Source organism: Actinia tenebrosa, unplaced genomic scaffold (assembly GCF_029948245.1).
Source record: "Actinia tenebrosa isolate PJP-AT-01 unplaced genomic scaffold, QUT_ActTen_1.0 PGA_scaffold6__47_contigs__length_16458017, whole genome shotgun sequence".
Classification (NCBI taxonomy): domain Eukaryota; kingdom Metazoa; phylum Cnidaria; class Anthozoa; order Actiniaria; family Actiniidae; genus Actinia; species Actinia tenebrosa.
In genome coordinates this window covers 1,501,085-1,525,863 of record NW_028292583.1, presented here as the reverse complement: position 1 = coordinate 1,525,863, position 24,779 = coordinate 1,501,085, and the positions used below count along the sequence as shown (strand labels likewise).

The 24,779-nt window shown below is 34.8% G+C and overlaps 3 protein-coding genes across 10 annotated transcripts in view; 2 read left to right on the top strand and 1 right to left on the bottom strand.

Moving 5' to 3' along the window:
* LOC116299567 (uncharacterized) overlaps positions 1 to 24,779 on the top strand; it is a 69,323-nt gene that overhangs the window by 3,772 nt on the left and 40,772 nt on the right. For 2 of the 8 annotated variants that reach the window (XM_089039177.1, XM_089039176.1), the window contains exon 2: positions 22,127 to 22,212. In XM_089039177.1, the coding sequence (XP_088895303.1) occupies positions 22,127 to 22,212 (86 nt within the window). Of the gene's footprint in view, positions 1 to 5,168; positions 5,492 to 6,064; positions 7,246 to 21,881; positions 22,048 to 22,126; positions 22,213 to 22,783; positions 23,108 to 24,779 lie in introns of those variants that run through there. The other 6 variants (XM_089039180.1, XM_089039175.1, XR_016121563.1 and 3 more) reach the window with 6 other exon arrangements.
* LOC148905809 (uncharacterized) lies at positions 17,694 to 19,439 on the top strand. Its single transcript, XM_089039181.1, has 2 exons — positions 17,694 to 17,982; positions 18,643 to 19,439. The coding sequence occupies exons 1-2, from the start codon at positions 17,823 to 17,825 to the stop codon at positions 18,897 to 18,899; spliced, it is 417 nt and encodes a 138-aa protein (XP_088895307.1). The 5' UTR covers positions 17,694 to 17,822; the 3' UTR covers positions 18,900 to 19,439.
* LOC148905808 (uncharacterized) lies at positions 19,554 to 21,314 on the bottom strand. Its single transcript, XM_089039173.1, has 2 exons — positions 20,593 to 21,314; positions 19,554 to 20,523 (listed from the first exon to the last, which is right to left on the bottom strand). Exons 1-2 carry the CDS (start codon positions 21,195 to 21,197, stop codon positions 19,761 to 19,763), a joined length of 1,368 nt encoding a protein of 455 aa, XP_088895299.1. The 5' UTR covers positions 21,198 to 21,314; the 3' UTR covers positions 19,554 to 19,760.

Sequence of the window (24,779 nt, the reverse complement as noted above, 5' to 3'; positions counted from 1 at the left end):
GCCCCAAATGTTAATGTATTTAAAAGTGGGGTCTGTAAATTAGAACACTAACTTTGATCCTGACCTACCCGAGCACTTAAGCATCGAAGAGAGGGAGTGCTTGTAATTTGGTAAATGTTCATGTACCAATGGCGTCAACAGAAGCGAAGAGAGGATAAGAGTTTTTCTCCGACCTTTTCCCTCTCTTCGCTTCTGTTTACGCTGACACCCATGGTAGCCATTTTTGCTGTTAGCATTGGAATCTCGTTCCCAGACGGATTTAGCCGAGCCCGTCCCAGGAATATTAAATGAAAATGTAAAGATGAAATAAATAATTTTAATTTTAAAGATATTTATGAAGCTTAAATAAAAATCTGTTAGAATTAAATAAAAATTTTAAACTTCAGAAAATTAAAAAAGCAATAAATAAAAAGATTAAAGTTTAAATAAAATATATTTTTTACAGTTTTAAATAATTAAGCCATGATTTAAATATTGTATTCGTGGATGACATATGTTATTTGTGTATTAAATATTGCTACCATTGCCTTGCCATGGATGGCCTTGTTTTTAATATAGCAGTAAATGAGTTGCTCGTCTTTCCAATCTTGTTGTCACTGAGTGACAGTAGTTGCCATTCTACTATCAAACTCTACTGTGTCATCTGTATCTGAACAAAGTTCGGCCAATAGTTGTTTTTCCTCGCAATCCTCATCAGAAGATAATCCAGATTCTGCACTCCCATCAGTGTCAGTGTCACTGCCAGGCTCTGTAGTTGTCCCGTCTATTTTGCTTTCACCACAGCACTGCAGTTGATGTAACTTTAAAATGTTTATCTAGGACAGCTACAGTTTGTTTTCTTAAAGAGCCATCATCAAGCATCGCAATCCCGTTGTAGTGTTCATACTTCAAAAGAAAAAAATCATAAATTGTTCCAAAAAACTGCGAAATAACTTTGCATTAAATAATCATAAAGCTAAACATACCAAAGGCATTTAATTTCTTATACCCCTCTTATAAAATGTGAAAATTCTAAATCACATAATACAGTTATTCATTGATACCATGCCCAAGTAAATAACATTTCGTTATACATCGCATCCTTCGAATGTGCTAGCACAAGAAAGTACATTTCTTCATTCGCAATGCGCAACTAAAAATACAATGTCCATCGTATCCTTGGAATATACCAGTGCAAAGCAGTATGCATCGTGACCATCACAATATGTTATTGCAAAAAAATTTACACTCCTTCATTTATATATTCGCTATAAATAGAAGTTCTATATACATCGTAACAATCGCATATGCTGTTGGAAGACAGTGCGCCTCTGCGTTTATATCATCCGCAATTAAATTAAATTACGATATACATCCATCGAATACCAAGCTGCTGAAAGATACTACACTTCTTCATTTATAATGCGCAAGTAAATAACATTAAATCATATGCAGTTGCAAGACGCTCGCCTTCTTCATTTATATCATTCGCAAGAAATTAAGGCTCAGTATACATCGTAGCCATCGAATATGCGCAAGACAGTACCAAAGGCAAAACATACCAAAGGCATTTATTCTTTTATACCCCTCTTATAAAATGTGAAAATCCTTAATCATATTATAATACAGTTATTCATTGATACCATGCCCAAGTAAATAACATTTCGTTATACATCGCATCCTTCGAATGTGCTAGCACAAGAGAGTACATTTCTTCATTCGTAATGCGCAAATAAATACAATGTCCATCGTATCCTTGGAACACACCAGCATAAAGCAGTATGAATCGTGACCATCACAATATGTTATTGCAAAAAAAGTACACTCCTTCATTTATATAATCGCAATTTCATAGAAGTTCAATATACATCGTAGCAATCGCATATGCTGTTGGAAGACAGTGCGCCTCTGCGTTTATATCATCCGCAATTAAATTACATTACGATATATATCTATCGAATACCAAGCTGCTGAAAGATACTACACTTCTTCATTTATAATGCGCAATTAAATAACATTAAATAATATGCAGTTGCAAGACGCTCGCCTTCTTCATTTATATCATTCGCAAGAAATTAAGGCTCAGTATACATCGTAGCCACCGAATATGCGCAAGACAGTAGCAAAGGCAAACCATACCAAATGGATTCATTTCCTATACCCCTCTTATAAAACGTGAAAATTTTAAATCACATTATAATACAGTTATTCATTGATACCATGCCCAAGTAAATAAGATGTCGGTATACATCGTATTCTTCGAATGTGCTAGCACAAGAGAGTACATTTCTTCATTCGTAATGCGCAACTAAAAATACAATGTCCATCGAATATACCAGTACAAAACAGTATGCATCGTTACCATTACAATATGTTATTGCAAAAAAAGTACACTCCTTCATTTATATAATCGCAATTTAATAGAAGTTCCATATACATCGTAACAATCGCATATGCTGTTGGAAGACCGTGCAACCTCGTCGTTTATATCATCCGCAATTAAATTACATTGCGATATATATCCATCGAATACCAAGCTGCTGAAAGATACTACACTTCTTCATTTGTAATGCGCAATTAAATAACATTCAACAATATGCAGTTGCAAGACGCTCGCCTTCTTCATTTATATCATTCGCAAGAAATTAAGGCTCAGTATACTTCGTAGCCATCGAATATGCGCAAGACAGTACACTTCTTCATATAAATCCTGCACAACTAAATAAGAGTTCAATATCTATTTTTTCGAATATGCCAGTACAAAACAGCATACATCGTGACCATCAGAAGATGTATTGCGAAAATGTACAGATCTCCATATATTCCATGCACAATTAAATAACATAATATACATCGTATCTATCGAAAACATTGTTGAAAGATGCTACACCTTCTTATTCACAATGCGCAACTAAATAACACTTCAATATGCATCGTATCCTTCGAATATGCTAATACATGTATTTGCAACTAAGTTAAAGTTTGTTAATGTCGTGCGCAGGTTTCATAATGGGGAATGGAAAATATCGCAGTTTACCAAGTATCTTGTGGATCGAATATGGACGTTATATTACAGTTTTAGTTACGTGTCGTGCGAAACAAAACAAAAAGTAGTACATCGAATGGTTCGAATATGCTGTAGCAAATCATAATACCATGTCCATCTTAAAAACAGTTAATATACATCGTATCCTTGGAATATGCTTCAATAAGACGTTAAGCCTCTTCATTTATATAATACACAATTACTGAATAACAGTTCATTATCTTTTTCGAATATATCTTTCGAATATGCCTTGGCAGGAGTGTACTCTTCTTCATTCAAATCATTCGCAATAAATAGCAGATAAATATACATCTTATCCATCGAATACATTGTTGAAAGAAACTGCACCTCCTTATTTACAATGCGCAACTAAATCGTCGTATCCTACGAATATCCTCATACATATATTTGTAACTTAGTCATAGTTCGTTAATGTCGTGCGCAGGTTTCAAAATTGGGAAATTGAAAAAATCGCAGTTCACTAAGTATCTTTTGGATCGAATATGGACCTTACAACTTAAGTTACATGTCGTGCGAAACAACAACAACAACAACAACAAAAACGAAAAAAAAGAAGTACATCGAATCGGTCGAATATGCTGTACTTTTCATGATAACATTTCCTCTTAAAGAACCGTTTATTATACATCGTATCTTTCGAATATGTTAAAATAAGACAGTAAACGTCTTCAATTATATATTGCACAGTTATTGAATAACAGTACGACATATTTTTGTAATATATCTTTCGAATATGCCTTGGCAATAGTGTACACTTTTTCATTTATATCGTTCGCAATAAATAACGGTTAAATATACATCGTATCCATCGAAAACGTTTTTGAAAGATACTACACTTTCTCATTTACAATGCGCAGATAAATAACATTTCAATAGACATCGTATCCATCGAATACGCTAGAAAATATATTTGCTACTCAGTTAAAGTTTGTTAATGTCGTGCTGAGGTTTCATTATGGGGATTGGAAAAAATCGCAGTTCACTAAGTATCTTGTGGATCGAATATGGACGTTACAGTTTTAGTTACATGTGGTAAGAAACAAAAAAGAAGTACATAGAAGTACAAAGAAGTACAAAGATAAAACTTAGAATGATAAAACAAGGTTTACCGAATTCAAAAAATAGCAAAATGCGTTGTAGTTATTAACTTGACTTGCTTAAATTCCTTAACGAACTTAATTACTAAAACTTAAATTACTCCGACGATGAAGAAATGAACGATGAAAATGAATAACTTACGATCTGACCAAGACATGTTCTTGTATGGTTAATGTTGTGAAACAAGCTTGACCCTAAAAACGCCCATTTGCACTCTTTGTGTTGTAGAACAATGATGAATATTTTTATGACAAAATATATGTCTTGAAGGTTTAAAAGAATAATGTTCCGAGGGATAACGAAAGATGAAGATACTGGTCGAAAATAGGTAGAAGGAAAAAATGATAGACTTACTTCTCGAATGCCTCCTTGGTCATTTGGTTCCTTGGTTCCTTGCTTTTGTAGATTCCTCGCCTTCATCATGATTCCTTGATTCCTTGGTTTCTTCTCTCCTTGGTTTCTTTCTTCCATGGCTTCTTCCCACCTTGGTTATTCCATCCTTGATTATTCCCTACGTTTCCTTCCTTCATTGCCTAATTGCCTTCCTGCCTAACTGCCGTAGTGGCTAACCTTCTTTGCCACGTCTTTCACGACGTCTCCCTGAACGCAGCGACAGCATGCCCGAAAGAAAGGCATATACTATCCCCAAGGCCCAGCAACCGGGGCGGCGTCCTTCGTCGAGGCATTCGCTGCAAAGCTAGGCCTCTCCGCGACAGAAAGTCACAGTTTAGCCAACGGCGATGTCGGCGCAACCGCTTCTTAACTTTATTTGGTTCCAATCGAAAATACCGGGTTTGAAGCCGCAATAAATCCCTTGAAACAAACTCTTGTGCTTGCTTCGAGGTGACCTATTGTGCGCCATTGCCTTTTTTTACAATCGTCTTTTCAGCTAATATTTACTACGTTTGCCTTTCCCAACAAGGCTACTTTGGATTCATGGCTGATTTCGCTTTGTTCCCTTTCAGCCCTTTCATGAACTCGTGAATTTCTGTTTGCTCATGCATTTAACTTTCATTCATTTCAGTCGTTTCATACTTCCTAGCCGCAGCCTTATTGTCTCAAATCTCCCCGAACGCATGGCCGGCATGCCCGAAATCCAAGAGGCTTAAAGTATCCCCAAGGACAGGCAACCGGCGCGGCGTTCTTAGGCGAGGCATTTGTTGCCAATTTACGCCTCTCCACAACAGAAAGTCTGTTTGCCCTTGCCCTTTTTTGACAAACGTCTTTGTAGCTAGTATTTACAACTTTGGTCTTCCCAAGCAAGGCCAGTTTGGATTCATGGCTGATTTCACTTTGTTCCATTTCAGCCCTTTCATAAATATATGTTATGATTATTTCTTTTTTTTACATTACTAAAATGTGGTATCTAGTAATTGTAAATAATTAACTCCGACAATGAACAAATTAATGTTCTAAATATATAATTTACGTATACGATCTGACCAAAACCTGACTCAATTAACCAACCAAATAATACGCATCCTTATTATCGTTATCTCCCAGAAGGTATGGCCGGCATGCACGAAATCCAATTGGCTTATATTAACCCAAGGACCGGCAACCTGCGCGGCATTCTTTGGCAAGGCATTCGCTGCAAAGCTACCCCTCTCTCTAAGTCACAGTTTGGCCAACGGAAATGTCGGCACAACTGCTTCTACAATTTTTTTGGTTCCAATCGAAAATACCGGGTTTGAAGCCGCAATAAATCCCTTGAAACAAACTCTTGTGCTTGCTTCGAGGTGACCTATTGTGCGCCATTGCCTTTTTTTACAATCGTCTTTTCAGCTAATATTTACTACGTTTGCCTTTCCCAACAAGGCTACTTTGGATTCATGGCTGATTTCGCTTTGTTCCCTTTCAGCCCTTTCATGAACTCGTGAATTTCTGTTTACTCATGCATTTAACTTTCATTCATTTCAGTCGTTTCATACTTCGTAGCCGCAGCCTTATTGTCTCAAATCTCCCTGAACGCATGGCCGGCATGCCCGAAATCCAAGAGGCTTAAAGTATCCCCAAGGCCAGGCAACCGGCGCGGCGTTCTTAGGCGAGGCATTTGTTGCAAACTTACGCCTCTCCACGACAGAAAGTCTGTTTGCCCTTGCCCTTTTTTTGACAAACGTCTTTGTAGCTAGTATTTACTACTTTGGTCTTCCCAAGCAAGGCCAGTTTGGATTCATGGCTGATTTCACTTTGTTCCATTTCAGCCCTTTCATAAATATATGTTATGATTATTTCTTTTTTTTACATTACTATAATGTGGTATCTAGTAATTGTAAATAATTAACTCTGACAATGAAGAAATTAATGTTCTAAATATATAAATAACGATCTGACCAAAACCTGACTCAATTAACCAACCAAATAATACGCATCCTTATTATCATTATCTCCCAGAAGGTATGGCCGGCATGCCCGAAATCCAATTGGCTTATATTAACCCAAGGACCGGCAACCTGCGCGGCATTCTTTGGCAAGGCATTCGCTGCAAAGCTACCCCTCTCTCTAAGTCACAGTTTGGCTAACGGCGATGTGGGCGCAACTGCTTCTACAATTTTCTAGGTTCCAATCGAAAATACCGGGTTTGAAGCCGCAATAAATCCCTCGAAACAAACTCTTGCACTCGCTTCGAAGTGACCTATTGGGTGCCATTGCCTTTTTTTAAAATCGTCTTTTCAGCTAATATTTACTTCGTTTCCTTTCCCAACAAGGCTACTTTGGATTCATGGCTGATTTCGCTTTGTTCCCTTTCAGCCCTTTCATGAACTCGTGAATTTCTGTTTACTCATGCATTTAACTTTCATTCATATCAGTCGTTTCATACTTCGTAGCCGCAGCCTTATTGTCTCAAATCTCCCCGAACGCATGGCCGGCATGCCCGAAATCCAAGAGGCTTATAGGTATCCCCAAGACCAGTCAACCGGCGCGGCGTTCTTAGGCGAGGCATTTTTTTCAAATTTACGCCTCTCCACGACAGAAAGTCTGTTTGCCCTTGCCCTTTTTTGACAAATGTCTTTGTAGCTAGTATTTACTACTTTGGTCTTCCCAAGCAAGGCCAGTTTGGATTCATGGCTGATTTCACTTTGTTCCATTTCAGCCCTTTCATAAATATATGTTATGATTATTTCTTTTTTTTAGATTACCAAAATGTGGTATCTAGTAATTGTAAATAATTAACTTCGACAATGAAGAAATTAATGTTCTAAATATATAAATTACCATATGAAATTACGACGTCTTTCATCGGCACATCTTCACATCTAAACTTACTGAAATTACTATAATTATGATAACTATTTAACTATCTATTATGACTACGTAATAGCTATTTCTTTTTTTATATTGCTAAAATTTGGTATCTAATTATTGTTAAATTACCCCAGCGATGAAGAAATTAATAATCGAGATATATAACTTATGATCTGACCAAAACCTGACTCCATTAACCAACCATTGCGCATTATTGTTCTTGAACCATTCGGAGGTGCATTCTTGCTTGTGTGGTAATGTTTCATAGAAAGGTCGAACCAACAACACCCATGTAGACTAGACTTACTTGTGGAGTGGTGGGGAAGGATGAGGTCCAAATCAAGCTTGTCTGTGGTACTGCCCGCCAGGGGTTCCCTGTAAGATGAATATGAAGTTATAATAAGCTAACAGCAATATCAGAAGCAGCAGCAATTAAACAACAGCATTGTAAAAAAAAGAAACCGCATTATTGTTTACTTACTTCTTCAGAGTAGCCTTTAAATCCACAATCACTTGGTGGTAGTTTCTTGACATATCATTGCTTTTTCTTGAATTTCTAAAATAATAAAATAGATAATTATTAAACTTATAGGTAGAATATGTTTTATAAATAGAATTAGATAACAAGATTATTATTGATTCAAATAGGGTAAAAAATCAAATAACATTACCTGACTTTCTGTTGATATATGTCATTGCCAGTGATTTAATCTGAAATCATGCACACTAAAAGATAGTCAGTAAAGACACTAAATGCATCAAATATAATCTACTTATCCTTAATACTTCTCACAATACCGATTTAAATCCAATGCGGCTGCTATATAACCTATATATACCTATAACTTTATGGACATCTTTGAAGGAATTTAAAAAGACGTTGAAGGCATACTTATTTAGGCAAGTCTTTTTTATGTAGTTTTCACGAATATTTGTTCAAAACTTATATTTTTATATTTTTATTTATTTATTTTTTTGTTCAAGCATATATTTTTATAGTCATTTTATTATGAATATATTTTAACTTATATTATTCATTTTGATCGCTTTTAATTTTTAACTACAAACGGAAAACTTTCAAAAACAAAGCAACAGGATATGAAAAAAATGTTAGAAGATAATAGTCTAAACCATGCAAGCAGGCAAGCAGGCAAGCAGGCAGGCAAGCAAGAAAAAAGCTAAATAGACAAACTGAAATATATGCATATATTAGACAAACAAATTAAACATTAAAGAAACAAAGAAACAATTATAAACTCATACAAACAAGTAACAGTGATAGGGGTGACCACCAAAAGCAACTTGCATCCATTTCTCACCATCTCCAGAACCAAACTCATTTTTAGTTTTCCGATTCCTTGGAGGTTTTTTGTCATTAGCCTGAAAAAAGATAAATTTCTATAAATTGCCCTATTTCTGAATCACTATGACGCCACTGCTTGTTTATGTGGGGGATAGAATTGCCAAATTGAATTGTCCTAACCCTGACCCAAAATTTGCTCCTAGCAAAACAATTTCATCTAAAATGGCCTGGTTTTCAGATATAATATGTGTTAATATGCACCAAGAAACATTCTGAGAGTTTGCTGGCGTATTCTACTTGACTTCCTGGATTGATACGAGTTTTAGAACAATTTTCGGTGAATTTAAGTTGATTTCAGACCCCCTCCTTTGCATTTAAACATTAGATTGTTTTGATATCACGTCATAGTGAAATAGGGCAATTGAATTTATACTATACCAACTTTTATCTGTAAAATGCTGTTTAATATCAGCTTATCAAGTTATTTTTGCGTGTACAGATCTGCAAGAGTTTTGGTCTTACAAAAAATGTATTGACTTACAAAAATGTTAAAATTCACCTTAAACGTCTTCAAGCTTCTATCTTTTTCTGTTTTTCACTTCTTCATTTTATCTTTGGAAACCAAAAAAGCTATTGTCAACATTGTCTGATCAGCCTTCAGCAAAATAAGTGGGTATTTACCCTCTGGTTACCCCCCAAAGAGGCAAAGTATTATGGGGATGTGTAGAGAATAAAATAATTAATATGTTAAATTTTTGTTAAGGAAAAGATACTGTAACTTCAGGGGTCTACTTACTTCATTGGATATTATTGAATATTTGAATGGTAAAAAGTTTTCATATATTCACAATATACCAATGAATCAATACTGAAAATATAAAGTTAGAGGTGGCATCAGTCAGTTAATCAATCAGGCAATCAATCAATCAATCAATCAATGATTGAAACTATATAAATGTATGGAACTAAATAAATGTAGAACTAAATAAATGTAGAGAACTAAATAAATGTATGGAACTAAATAAATGTAGAACTAAATAAATGTAGAGAACTAAATAAATGTATGGCACTAAATATTAAATAATTATGTATGACATTAAATATTAAATGTGTGGCATTAAATATTTAATGTGTGGCACTAAATATTAATGTGTCGCACTAAAAATTTAATGTGTGGCACTGAATATTTAATGTGTGGCACTAAATATTAAATGTGTGACACTAAATATTTAATGTGTGGCACTAATATAAATATTCAATGTAAAACTAAATATTAAATGTAAAACTAAATATTAAATGTAGAACTAAATAAATATAGAACTAAATGAATGTAGAACTAAATGAATGTAGAACTAAATAAATGTATGGAACTAAATAAATGTAGAACTAAATATTAAATGTAGAACTAAAAATTGAATAATATTATCAAACTCATTAATAACTCATGAGGAAAATACAACAGAAATCTTGACCGTGAAGAGTGTTGTAAATCTGATACAAAATTGTGTTCATTTGCATAACCTTTACAGTGCGACTACTCCAACCAAAGCCACTTTGACAAATTTTCTACATATTAGCCAATCAAAAGTAGGAATCTGAATAATAGAAAATTGCTACAAATCAGACAAATATCCATGGGTTTACACGGCTTAGAAGACTGCCGGCACCTTTTTTGTCAAATATTATTGACCATGCTGTCGCATAGCAATTTAGTGATAAGATCTAACAGTGTCAGCCTGATAATATCTTTGTCTGGAAGAAACAAACTGTAATCATTAAGACTGTGTTTTATACCGTCTCTAATTTGCTTTCCGGTCGTATTTGAAGTCGTACATTACTATTTTTCTATATATTTGCATGGTGACACAAATCACTAATTTGTGAAGAAATATATTAAAAGCTCTTCATTATTTAGTTTTAGCAACCGGAACAACAGAAGAATATTTAAAATCAAAATTTGCCGCTAGTCTATTGTCTAAATACTCAAACACTATTGGAGATAATTTGTGGAAAATTTGTCAAGGTGGCTTTGGTTAGAGTAGTCACACTTTAAGTTGGATTTCCTTGGCCAGATTCACTTTAATTTTTAAAATTTTAGTGAAACACAAAGGAACTAACCTAGATGTTTGATATAGTAATATACAGTATTCGTGTCCGTGTTGTATCTGATATACAAACTCTCGGCGTATACAACACGGCCACTCATACTGTATGTATTACATAATAACAATAATAATAATAATAATAATAATTATTATTATTATTATATTAATAAGTATATGTAATAGGACTCCATGCTGTCCAATTAAGAAATAATTGGACCAGGAAAATTCTGAGGACTGACAAAATTTGATGAGGCCGTAGGCCGAGTCCAATTTGGCAGTCAGAGGAATTTTTCGAGTCTAATTATTTCTTGATTGGGGAGCATGAAATCCCATTACCTATTAATTATATATAGCTGCCTAAATTAATCCCATATCAACAAGACCTGTCCAATTAAGAAAACAATTGGACAGTTACCTATATGGGATTAATGAGAAACTGTATATTTATAATTATAATAACTTTATTGTCTTTCATTCTAGCTTACGATTAAGAAACTAATTGGAGACACATATCTAACCCTAATAAAATCCCTCAAACAATTCCATAGTTAAGTATTAGCTATTTCCTATTTACATTCCCTCCCAACACCATCTATTCACCCCCACCACTCTACCCCCTCCCCTCCCATATCGCCAGTGCAGACTGGTATATTATACGCTCAATTGAAGAATCGTTTTCGGGTTCAGAAACATAGAACACAAAAGCTGAGACCGAAATGGCACATGGGATAGTACGATGCATGCTGTGAACGGCGAACCGTGCCACCTTTAATACGTGTTTGGCATTCTAAACCGACTGCAAAGATGGCGTAAACGAATAAATTATAATGTAATTATGTCATATCCCATATGCCATTTCAGTCTCAGCTTTTATGTTATGTTTCTGAACCCGACAATGATTCTTCAATTGAGTGTGTATAAATTATATGTGTAGATAGTGAAATAGTAGCTGAGTACCACAGGTTTGCATTCCCACAAAATCAGATGCTCCACGTCTATCCAGACACTGAAACTACTATCAGGACATCTGAGTTCGCGGGTATGGAAAACTGCAGCTAGCACACTGCATTACCTATAAGAATGAATTATTCAATAGATCAAGTAGAGACATGAATTAATTTAGACGCAAAAAGCAGTCTTTACACTCCTGAGTAGAGATAGCCATGTGGCCAAGTCCAACTTCCTTACTTGATTTCTAAGCATATTAATTGGATTCAGCCATTTTGAGCGATTTATCAAGCTTAGATAAAATGAAAGGACCCATATACCTTATACTGTGCCTCCCATATGTTATGGTGTTAAATCTTGGTATGAAGAAGTCGTTTGAATTTCTAAGGTTATACCTACACCCATCGCCATGGAAAAGGTCCGGCATATAGGGTGGGGCCAGATGGTTAGTATGAGTGGCCGTGTTGTATCTGATATACAAACTCGAGGCATAGGCGAGAGTTTGTATACTGCAGGATACAACACAGACATGAATACTGTAGATTACTTATCAAACGTCTAGGTTACTTCCTTTGTGTTTCGCTAAAATTTTTAAGATGAAAGTGAATCTGGCCAAGAAAATCCATCTTAAAGTTTATGCAAATGAACAGGATTCTGTATCTGATTTACAAAACTCTTCACGGTTGTGCTTTCTGTTGTGTTTTCCTCATGAATTATTAATGATTTTAATAAGACCTTATACATAATTTGTGCTATATCCTATAGCCTACGATTTTGCAATGTTGGAAGTTTTGCCTCCTTTAAAAGCTGCTCGTATGAGCTACTCCTATCGCAGTAAATGGCCCTTAATGCGCGCTCTTGCAATCGTTCTTGCTTCCTAGTATCCGAGGAGCAATAAAAGTGTCGGACTGTATGGAAAATACCTAAGTTGCGATAGAATAAATGATTTATGAATCCTTAACTTAGCTATTGTTGGCAACATATTTCATATTTCTGAGCCTCATAACTACCCCCACCTTCTTCGCCCCCTTGCTACAGATATCCCTTATGTGATGGTTAAAGTTTAAATGTTCATAATTATTAAATGTAGAACTAAATAAGTGCATGGCACTAAATAAGTGCGTGGCGCTAAATAAGTGCATGGCACTGAATAAATGTTTGGCACTAAATAGATGTATGGCACTAAATAAATGTATGGCACTATATAAATGTATGGCACTGAATAAATGTTTGGCACTAAATAGATGTTTGGCACTGAATAAATGTTTGGCACTAAATAAATGTTTGGCACTAAATAAATGTAGAACTAAATAAATGTCTCGACTTTCACATCCCCATAACGTCTTGCGTTTTGGGGGGGTAACCAATCAAAAAACTGTCCCCAATTGAATAGTTTCTCAATTGAATTTATACTATACTTGCTTTTATCTGTACAACACTGATTATCAGTTTATTCCAAGTTATTTTTGCATGTACAGATCATGAAGATTTCATGACTCCAAAATTTACCTTAAACGTCTTCAAGCTGCTATCTTTTTCTGTTTTTTACTTCTTCATTTTACCTTTGGATACCAAACAAGGTATTGTCAACATTGTCTGATCAGCCTTCAGCAAAATAAGTGGGTTTTTACCCTCTGGTTACCCCCCAAAGACGCAAAGGATTATGGGGATGTGAAAGTCGGGAATGTGTGGAACTATCAAATAAATGTGTGGAACTATTAAATAAATGTGTGGAACTATTAGATAAATGTATATATGGAACTACTATTAGATAAATGTATGGAACTATTAGATAAATGTATGGAACTAAATAGAGTGACCACAGTAAATCCGTGAAACTTTAGTAATACTAAATAGCACATTTTTATGCAAATTCCATTGTTTTCTAGTGTTTAACTAGCACTATTTTGTACTAATTAGTGATTAGTGTTTCACGGACTTACTGTGGTCACTCTAAATAATTGTAGAACTAAATAAATGTACGGAACTAAATACATGTACGGAACTAAATGAATGTACGGAACTAAATGAATGTACGGAACTAAATGAATGTACGGAACTAAATAAATGTACGGAACTAAATAAATGTAGGACTAAATAAATGTAGAACTAAACAAATGTAAAACTAAATAAATGTTGAACTAAATAAATGTACGGAACTAAATGAATGTACGGAACTAAATAAATGTGGAACTAAATAAATGTAGAACTAAATAAATGTACGAAACTAAATAGATGTATGGAACTAAATAAATGTAGAACTAAATAAATGTACGGAACTAAATAAATGTAGAACTAAATAGATGTACGGAACTAAATAAATGTAGAACTAAATAAATGTACGAAACTAAATAGATGTATGGAACTAAATAAATGTAGAACTAAATAAATGTACGGAACTAAATAAATGTAGAACTAAATAGATGTACGGAACTAAATAAATGTAGAACTAAATAAATGTACGAAACTAAATAGATGTATGGAACTAAATAAATGTAGAACTAAATAAATGTACGGAACTAAATAAATGTAGAACTAAATAGATGTACGGAACTAAATAAATGTAGAACTAAATAAATGTACGAAACTAAATAAATGTACGGAACTAAATAGATATACGGAACTAAATTAATGTAGAACTAAATAAATGTATGGTTAGGTTAGTTAAAGCTGAGTTCAGTTTGGTATAGTAGGAGACTCGAATGAATTGTTTACCTCGCACGAGACACATTTTGAGACCGGCACAAAACCTAACAAAAATGTAGCGCTTTAAACTATAAATTTGCTAAAAACTATATTTTTAATCTAGTTTAAAAGAATCGTTTTAGCCAAGAATTTTAAATGCCTTCACTTTTCTGCTGTTTCTAAAATGTACTCCAAAATCAAAGAATTTGAATCAAAAAAACCACAAATATCCCACTACCTCTCTTTACTTTTTAATTTCAGTCTTTTTAAAGTGTTTGAAGTATACTTACGAAAATAAGTATTTTCTACGCGTAAATATAAAAGTATCTCTTACCTCATTAATTTGAAGTCTTCGCGGCGACTGAGTCAACAATTTGCATACTGCGCCTTATATATGAAGACCATTTAAATTCCAACAAGATGTTGAGACAATAAGCCAGTTGATAGTTTAAGAATCGTTTTCAGTGCGCATGCGATTTTATCCCAAATTTATCAGCTTCCTTTGTCGAAACCTTCTTGTGTTCTTAATGAAACAAAAGAAAGTGGAAGTTCGTGATAAATCGCATGCAAACGGGTGCATGCACTACCTCATGCACTATCCTTTTTTGAGTTCAGTCTTTTTAAAGGGTTGATCTAAACTAATGCTTACGAAAATAAGTATTTTCTACGCGTAAATATACTAAAGCATCTCTTATCTCATTCGAAGTCTTCGCAGCAACTGAGGGAAACATTTGAATGCTGCGCCTAACATGAAGACCATTTAAATTCCAACAAGAAGTTGAGACAATATAAGCCTTTGATAGCTTAAGAATCGTTTTCAGTGCGCATGCGATTTTATCCCGAATTTCTCACCTTCTTTTGTCGAAACCTTCTTTTATTGATTGGCTTATCATGGGGGAGGGGTGTTGGGAAAGTGAGCTTCACATACCAATAGGTAAGTACTTCATATATTCATTCCTTCCCTTTGCTCCGAGCGCTAATCGCGAGTATAGAGCGTTTTCACTCACGCGAGAAGGCAGCCATAAACAATAGAAACTTTCTGCACAGTATTTGCATAAAAATAGAGTTCAATTCCCGGAGGATAGAAAATGTATTGTTTTGGTACCCCATAATGGCCGCTGTGACGTCACGTGAAAACGCTCTATATGACACTACAGCATATTAATTACGTGTGACTGTACTGGTAGCCTCCTTCGCAGCCGTTCTTAGGGTACTGTACTGGGTGCTTGTTGGGAAGCGCCAGACCAGGCATTTTATTTACAATCATGTGGGCTGATAACTACTAATTTCATCAATTTGAACTTTATCATCAATAGGATATGATTAAGTAATTAATATAAGTATATAATTATTAAGTATTACAAGTGTTTAGAAAGCGAACCTATATTATTACATAACAATAATACGCTGCCCGCTACGCAAGCCCTTGATAACATTTATGGCACAATAATTACAAAAAGTGGAAGTTCCAATTTTCTTTTATACAAACTCTGGAATTTTGAATAATTTTTAAAACAACATGAATTAATGTAAAACAAAAACGTACCCTTTGTTAGTGCTAGATTGCTAGATAGTGCGTTCACCCGTGTGCATTTTTTCGCCTTTTGTTTCAAACTTTAAACATGCGCAAAATTTAGACTAAGGTCAGTTCACTCAAGCTCAGTTAGTAATTTTTCAGTTCAACGTCGACCGTCTTTTATGGGGCGCCGTTTGTGTCAATAATACTTACGTGTTTTATATATACTAATGTCGTATTATATAAAACTTTCAACACCAAATATAATATATCATGTGTTTTATAAAACTTCCGAACTGAAACATATAACTTCTTCAGCAAAATATATAACTTCCTATCCTTTATAAAACTTCGCTACTCATGTAAAACTTCCAAAGGAAAATATAAAACTTCACGTTTTTTATAAAACTTCTTGTTGACGACAACTCTATTGGCCAGCGGTTGTTGCTGTGGCGCCACGTGAACGCGTAATTCGATACTAGCACCCCTTATAATTCTGGTTGTAAGTAGTCATGGCGGATGAAAAACAGGTCGTTACTTCATGTATGACCACACGAATTGGCACTATCTTGGGGTTGTGTGTTGTGGTAGTGTTGCATCGTTCGGTGTCACCTTTAGTGATCCGTGTAGGTGCAGCACATGTAGTTGGTGTAATACCCGTAGTACCCGTGGTAGGTGTAGTACCTGTAGTACCAGTAATACCTGTAGTATCTGTAGTAGGTGTAGTAGATGTAGTATCCGTAGTATCCGTAGTACCTGTAGTACCTGTAGTACCTGTAGTACCTGTAGTATCTGTAGTACCTGTAGTACCTGTAGTATCCGTGTAGTACCTGTAGTACCTGTAGTACCTGTAGTAGGTGTAGTAGATGTAGTATCCGTAGTACCTGTAGTAGGTGTAGTATCCGTAGTACCTGTAGTACCTGCAGTATCCGTAGTACCTGTAGTATCCGTAGTAGGTGTAGTACCTGTAGTATCTGTAGTACCCGTAGTAGGTGTAGTACCTGTAGTACCAGTAATACCTGTAGTACCCGTAGTAGGTGTAGTATCCGTAGTACCTGTAGTACCCATAGTACCCGTAGTAGGTGTAGTATCTGTAGTACCTGTAGTACCTGTAGTAGGTGTAGTATCCGTAGTGCCTGTAGTATCTGTAGTATCCGTAGTACCTGTAGTATCTGTAGTACCTGTAGTAGGTGTAGTACGTGTAGTACCTGTAGTATCTGTAGTACCTGTAGTATCTGTAGTATCCGTAGTACCTGTAGTACCTGTAGTACCTGTAGTACCTGTAGTACCTGTAGTATCTGTAGTATCCGTAGTAGTTGTAGTACCTGTAGTATCTGTAGTACCTGTAGTAGGTGTAGTACCTGTAGTACCTGTAGTACCTGTAGTATCCGTAGTAGGTGTAGTACCTGTAGTATCTATAGTACCCGTAGTAGGTGTAGAACCTGTAGTACCAGTAATACCTGTAGTATCTGTAGTAGGTGTAGTAGATGTAGTAGGTGTAGAACCTGTAGTACCAGTAATACCTGTAGTATCTGTAGTAGGTGTAGTACCCGTAGTAGGTGTAGTATCCGTAGTACCTGTAGTACCCATAGTACCCGTAGTAGGTGTAGTATCTGTAGTACCTGTAGTACCTGTAGTAGGTGTAGTATCCGTAGTGCCTGTAGTATCTGTAGTATCCGTAGTACCTGTAGTATCTGTAGTACCCGTAGTAGGTGTAGTACCTGTAGTACCTGTAGTAGGTGTAGTACCTGTAGTATTTGTAGTATCTGTAGTACGTGTAGAACCTGTAGTAGCTATAGTAGGTGTAGTACCAGTAGTACCTGTCGTATCTGTAGTACCTGTGAGTTGGATGAGATTACGAAGAATAAAGAGGAAATGAGAAAGGTCTTCACCTTTGACAACTTCGAAGAGCTAACAAATGCATCCTTGCGGGCCCTTTGGTCTATTAATTTTTCTCTCCCTCAGAAGTTGAAGGAAGATGAAATTATTACCTACAAGGTGTTTGCAGACTTTATTTGTATGGTAGAGTATGAAGGTGAGAAACAAAAACTTGGCACTTCAATAAATAGATATTTCAATATTCACTTTGTGAAAAAATAAGCTGGGGTGCATAATTCTTAATACCAAAATGGGCTACAATTTGTCATGAAATAAAAAATGGATTTAAAAATACATTTTTATGGAAAATGGTTTGGATCAAATATGTGAATCTTATTGGGCAGAAAAATCAATGAGCTATATGAGCTTAGTAGTTATAAGTCAAGAGATTTAAAAATATATATTTTCAGGTGGGATTTAATAATAATAAAATGTCTTAAGGATAATAAATGTCTTTATTCTTAATAAGATAAAACATACATATCTTATGTAACAAATTCAATGTAGATCGCTTACATAATAATATATTTAAACTAATTATATACAATATACAAGTAACTGTAAAAAAATTGCTTATGATTAATGCATTTCTATTGCATGGAAAGAATAGTACATATTTCTCTATAGCAATATCTTCATTCAGTTGTATTCTTGGAATTTCAATTTAATGCCAAGCTTATAGCCATATTGGCCATCTTGGAGATACCTGTAATTTTTTTTTTGTTATTGTTGTTTGAAGTAGAGCCATGCTAGCCTATATCTGATATTTATATTAACCAACACAAATTTCTAATAATCTTTATCTTGTTACCAACAGGCATGTCAAAATATGAGATATCTCTTGCAGATGTTCTAAAATTCATCACTGGCTGTACACAAGTACCTCCCCTAGGGTTTTCAAAGAAAATTGCCATCACTTTTGTTCATGGATGTGAGTCAGGATGTAAATGTCGCCCAACAGCCTCAACATGTGCACTGGAACTCAGGCTTCCAATACACATAAAATCATTTGATGATATGGTATCATGTGGGGTATCCATGCTCAAAGAATGTTTTGGATTTGGAAATGTCTGAGTTTGTGTCTTCAACTAACACAGTGGAGTATAGTTTAAGGTTTTGATGATTCTTTCTCTCAGATTTTAACAATTGGCTGAATACATGATGCATAGATATGATGCTGTGTTTGAGTACACCAGTAATTCTGTTGCTTAGTTTTCAATTCCATGCATTTCAACAAAAGTGAGTGCAAGTCTTTGTATTGTTGACGTTGTGACTTTTTTTACATTAGCATAGGTGATTACGAACATTCTGACACCAAGCTAAGACTAAGCCTGAGTTAATAGTCTGTAATCAGGGAACACAGTGGTTTTTGACTTATAATTTGAAACTGGTTCATTGTTTTCATTATTTAGAACACTTAATCTATCAAAAAAGTAATGAATTATTAAACTGTTGCTGTTTAGTGGCTTAGCTGGTAGGAATAAAAAATGAAGTGCACTGGTCTGTGCACTTGTTTGACTTTTAGATTTACAGAGTATAAAATAATTTACATATCAATGTTATGGTACCACGTTATGTAATAAGTAAGAAATAAATATTGAGGTACCAGCTAAACTTAATGTGTTATCAGCATTTGGTTCTGAAATATTTAAATTTATTCTTCATATGTTTTTATAGGTACGAATATAGTCAATAAACTACCTATTATCTTTAGATCATAGACTCTTACTCTCATACCAGGAAATTACTACATTGTGCAGCATAGGATACATGCCAAATGGATAAATTACGATTTGTATCATCATGCTGTAGCCACTCTCTGAATGACTCTGGCTTTAAATGCATTCAATAGCTGCAAGCATACTGATATGAATGTCAAAACTGAAAACAAGGATAATATACACTTTAAATAGTTTTAAATTGCTTAAATGCACATTAAGAATTGCCAATAAATTGCCTTAGCAAAGTCATGGTTTGATTATAATGTTCAATACCATGATTACCATCATCACTTAGAGGGTTAATAAGTAGCTGCAAAATTGCCTCATCACCTTCTTCTAGGCTCACTGAAGACTGTGGGATTTCAACAGTGTTGCTTGTTTGAATCTGTGGTAAGGGTGCATCATAATCAATTCCATAGCTTTGAATAACATCCTGAGTAGAGTTGCACATGTGATGAACCCCATTCATCCACAATTGCAAAGGGGTGTTTGAGTGCACTGAAGACAAAGGATGATTGTTCCATTGCATAATAAATTCATCAATAGATCTGTTTAATCGTGGAAGGAAAACATAATGAATTCCAAACAAATGTAGCTCATTTGAGGGATCAAGCATGTTTTCTGATTCCATATAATAGAAGAGATCCCTGTAATAGCCTATAACACACTGCCTGAGATCTCGCCAAAGCCGTTCAATGCGTTGATTATGTACAGACCTCCCTGTGATAAAAGGGTTGCACGATGGGCCCTTTTCTTCTAGCATAAATCGAGCAACACCAATGTTCTCTGTTCCATAATCACTGCGTATTCGCTCAGGACAACCGAACTTTTCTATCGATTCAATAAACAGTCGTAGGACTGTCATTGCCTCATTGTTGGAAGAGCATCTTAAAAATGTTATTGCTCTGGAATAGCCATCTATTGCTCCATGAATGACTAATCGCCATCTAATCAACTTATGATTTCCATCTATGTGCCTAGAGACAACAGACATAAGTTAAGACAGAGAATAGTACTTTCATGGGAGAAAAGGGTTTTTTACTCACCATAATGCATTAGGAGCAGGAACATTGTAAACCCGTCTCTTAATTGTGTAGCGCCGTCTCATCTCTCTTCCTATTGGATCAACTTTAGTAAGTGACTCCCTTAAGCGTCGTCTCTGTACTTTTACACCCCTTCCAAGTAAGGCTCCTCGGACCATTACCTCACCTGAATTTGGGCAAACATTTAGAATTGAATCTACCATAGCATCCAGCTCTTGATCAGTCATATCACTGAATGCAGGGGTTTCATCCAACCCAAACTCCCTCCTCCGTCTAATGATAGTACTCCTCGATACTCCTAATAAAGAACTAATTTTTGTCCATGAAAATCCCATTTCTCTCAATCCTTGGAGGTGATCTATATCCACAATAAATCTTGGCCTTCCACTAGTAGCTTTCTCACTAGAGGCAACTGCAGACATCGACACTGTTGTACTCTCACATTTTAAAAGGTCAAAGTACTTGTCGGAGAAACACTGATATATTTCCATCAATTGTGAAAGGGCATTTCCAATTTCACATGCTTGTGAGGTCGGTTCTTGGTTAATTTCGATAAGCCATAAATACCAAAAAAGAATAACAACCTGTTCTTCTGCGAGTCTCAACATCGTTTGAAATTTGCCCTTCTCGTTACAATCTAAGTTTCCTTGAAGTTCACAGTATATAGCAGGCAGGCCATTCAAAAAAATCTGGAGATCGGTCAAAACGTCCACAAGAGCAGCCGCCATTTCATCGTGTTTGAAAGAGCATAACCTGGGAACGAAATAAGGAAACCGCTGGCCAATAGAGTTGTCGTCAACAAGAAGTTTTATAAAAAACGTGAAGTTTTATATTTTCCTTTGGAAGTTTTACATGAGTAGCGAAGTTTTATAAAGGATAGGAAGTTATATATTTTGCTGAAGAAGTTATATGTTTCAGTTTGGAAGTTTTATAAAACACATGATATATTATATTTGGTGTTGAAAGTTTTATATAATACGACATTAAGTATATATAAAACACGTAAGTATTATTGACACAAACGGCGCCCCATAGTCTTTAGTTACACATCGTTTTGTAAGTATTTTTTCTATTTCTTTTGCTTTCCGTTTACTTTAATCGTTTCCTGTCTTATCGTTAAATTGTAATCTGTCCTTTATTAGGAACTCTCTCTATCTAACGCAATCAAATAAACGAAAGAAGAGTAAGACGAGTGTTTTTTTTACCGCTAAACCGCACCAATACCCTTCACCACAGTAACCCCGCACATACTAACCGCATGTTAATTCTCGAACAAAGTTGAATATTCAAAATGGCGGGGGGGAAAAAAGAAGCTGCGCAAACAACAGTAGAATAACCCTCTGCTACAAGACGAGAATGAAGTAGATTAAAAAGCTGATAAAAAAAAAGAAACAAAAAGTGAGCAAGGAAGAAATTAAAAATGCTAAGGTTTGGGAGTATTTGTATCAAAACGTAAATGTGAGTGTATTTGGTAACTTTGAGTTACGCCAGGAGTTATGGTATTAAACTTTCCGAAATTTGTCTTTTGTAATTTTAGGGGGGAAAAGCTTAAAGTTACATCGAGGAAAAAGCCAAGTTTTCACTTAGGATTGTCTAATGAAAAGCCTTACTTCGTTAGAAACGGTAAGGGTGTTAGTCGTATGTGTTTTTAGTATTTAAATAGGCCCTTTGCAGTTGTAAAGGTCACCTGTCTGTACTTGTGAGCAAAATGTTGTATTTCATTTTAAATTGGTGATTCTTTTTAGCTACTTGTAAAGAACTGAATGAAACGATGCGTAGCCATCGATGTGCAAGGGAATGCAGTTTTATTACGATCTCTCGAAACAGGTTGTAGAAAGTTTGTTTGCTCACCAGTATATTCGCCCATGGGAATCAAAATGATTACTAAGCTGCAAAGGGCCTATTACTTTCCTTTGTTAAAATAAAAGTAAAAATAACGACTGACTGATCGACTGACTGAATGAAAGACTGAATGACTGACTGAATGAATGAATGACTGACAGATTGACTGACTGACTGATGGGAGGGTACAATCGATGAACCCCCCTATGGACCCCATAAAAATGAAAAAGATAAAAAAATAGATAATCAATAATCGTTGATTGAAAATATATATATACAAAAAATAAATAAACAATAATAAATAAAAGCTATTTGTGAATGGATGGATTGATTGATACACTTATTTCAATAGAGTTAGTCAACAGAAAAACTACAAAGCTGAGACCGGCAAGGATTATGGGTAGAAACAATTACATGTTTCAACCACTTGATAACTGCTGATGGACTTGAGATCTTTTACCAGTTACAGTCTCACCTCTGAGCATCCTCAACTGCTGCAATTTGTGTCAAAAGCTTTACTTGTTGGATAAGAAATATTTCCCATGATTCTTGACAATCACAGCTTTCTAGCTTTTTGGTGACTAACGTTATTGACTTAAGTATATTTTAACAAATAAAAGCAAAAGTGAGTGAGATATGATATTTAGTTAAAAGACTATTAAATACATTTTTTACACTTGGTGTTTGTCTGGTAAAATTGTTCATTAATGACATTCAATGAATGTTGAGTCATGGCCATATATGGATTATATCGTATTACATTACCATCCAGATTATAAAACAGCCACATAGCAAATATTTAAAAAATACTGGAGTTCCACCATAAAAATACCTGGGTAATTCAGCACCATGATGTTTCCACTTCAATGACAAAAACTTGCATTTCCCTTAAAGTTGTGTGGCAGTTACGTCTCCGTTTTTACATCAAACGCATAGTGTAATTTATAGCAAAGGGTCAAAAGGTCAATGAGAATTCAAGTTGTTGAAACCAATCAATCAAGTTCACCAACTTCAACATGTTAGATGTCAAAAACATGCATAACAGCCAGCTATATTCAACAAAATTGTTATGCTAAGCAAATATATAAAAAACAATCAAGTGATACACACACGCACACACACAAATGAGAACATCGCATTAATATTTTTCAATGTTTCATTCTTGTTTTGTTTTTTTAACCGACCTCCTCCTCTTAAATGTTTTTGTGTTTTTTTTTATTTACAATAACATGCATTTATTAATATTTTAAATTTTTTTTTTGCTATTGCTGTTGCTAGTTTTTCTTTTCTTTTTTTCTTATTTAATCCACCTCCTCCTCTATTATTTACATGACATTTGAATGTTTTTTTAAATGTTTTCCTAATCATATGTTCTTTTCTTACTGTGATAATTTTATTTACTATGATACTTTTGTGTCTGTTTGACTGTTAGATATTGACTAGTATTTTTTATTTCGATGGGTTAAATGCCTTCAGCAATATGCTTTACTGGACTTGGTGTTATGTAAAAGTCTCCCCGTATTAGATTCACTAATAATACAATACATGGTTTGATGTAAAATATAAATGTCTCCCTGCCCACATTTGTCTCATAAATATTAATGCACATGGTACTTCTTTCAGTTCATCTACTCGACAGTAAAGCTATGTTTCTTAAACACCAAAAAATTGATATAAAATTAAAACCAAAAGACTTCAAGGATAAGTAATAGATTTAAGTACATAAACTAATATACTTAAATAATATATTATGAAAATGTAAAATTATGATTTAAGGATCTTTACTAAAATTACTATTCACCTGGACTCATGACCATCATAACCAATACACCTCCTTGGCTGGGGCGTAATGTTTTCCCATTTAAAACCTTGTGAAATTCCCTAGAGTATCATTTCTTTGTTTAACATTGTTTTTCTCAGTTGCAAATTAAAACAAAGATTCAATTCAAACAAAGAATCATATTCTCAGGGGAATGACACATGGTCTGAAATGGGAAAACATCATGTCCAAGACGACAAGGTCTATTCAGACTTACTAATTTGATTAGTAAAGTGAATGCCTGCTTCTTCAGTTAAAGACTGCTGCTTGAATTTTTTAAGTGCATAATGCAGTAATGTTTAAAATATGAGCAATCACCAGCGGGAGGTGAATGATTGTATGGCTGATACAACAAGGACACAAATGTTGTAATCTACTTATCATATTCATTTTTAATGAAGATACTGATTTCTGAAGAATGCATTTCAAAAGTAATGTCATTCAAGAAAATACAGTTTCAGTATGCATACAATGTTTTCTGACGTCACATATCATTTGGTATGGGCATCCTTCATTGATTATTGGGTTT

Excerpts from the sequence above, each read along its gene's own strand:
- LOC148905809 (XM_089039181.1), top strand. The coding sequence starts at position 17,823 with ATGAGAAAGGTCTTCACCTTTGACAACTTCGAAGAGCTAACAAATGCA. Across the intron at positions 17,983-18,642 it reads TTGTATGGTAGAGTATGAAG|GCATGTCAAAATATGAGATA; the intron begins GTGAGAAACAAA and ends TGTTACCAACAG.
- LOC148905808 (XM_089039173.1), bottom strand. The coding sequence starts at position 21,197 with ATGTTGAGACTCGCAGAAGAACAGGTTGTTATTCTTTTTTGGTATTTA. Across the intron at positions 20,524-20,592 it reads CCTGCTCCTAATGCATTATG|GCACATAGATGGAAATCATA; the intron begins GTGAGTAAAAAA and ends TGTTGTCTCTAG.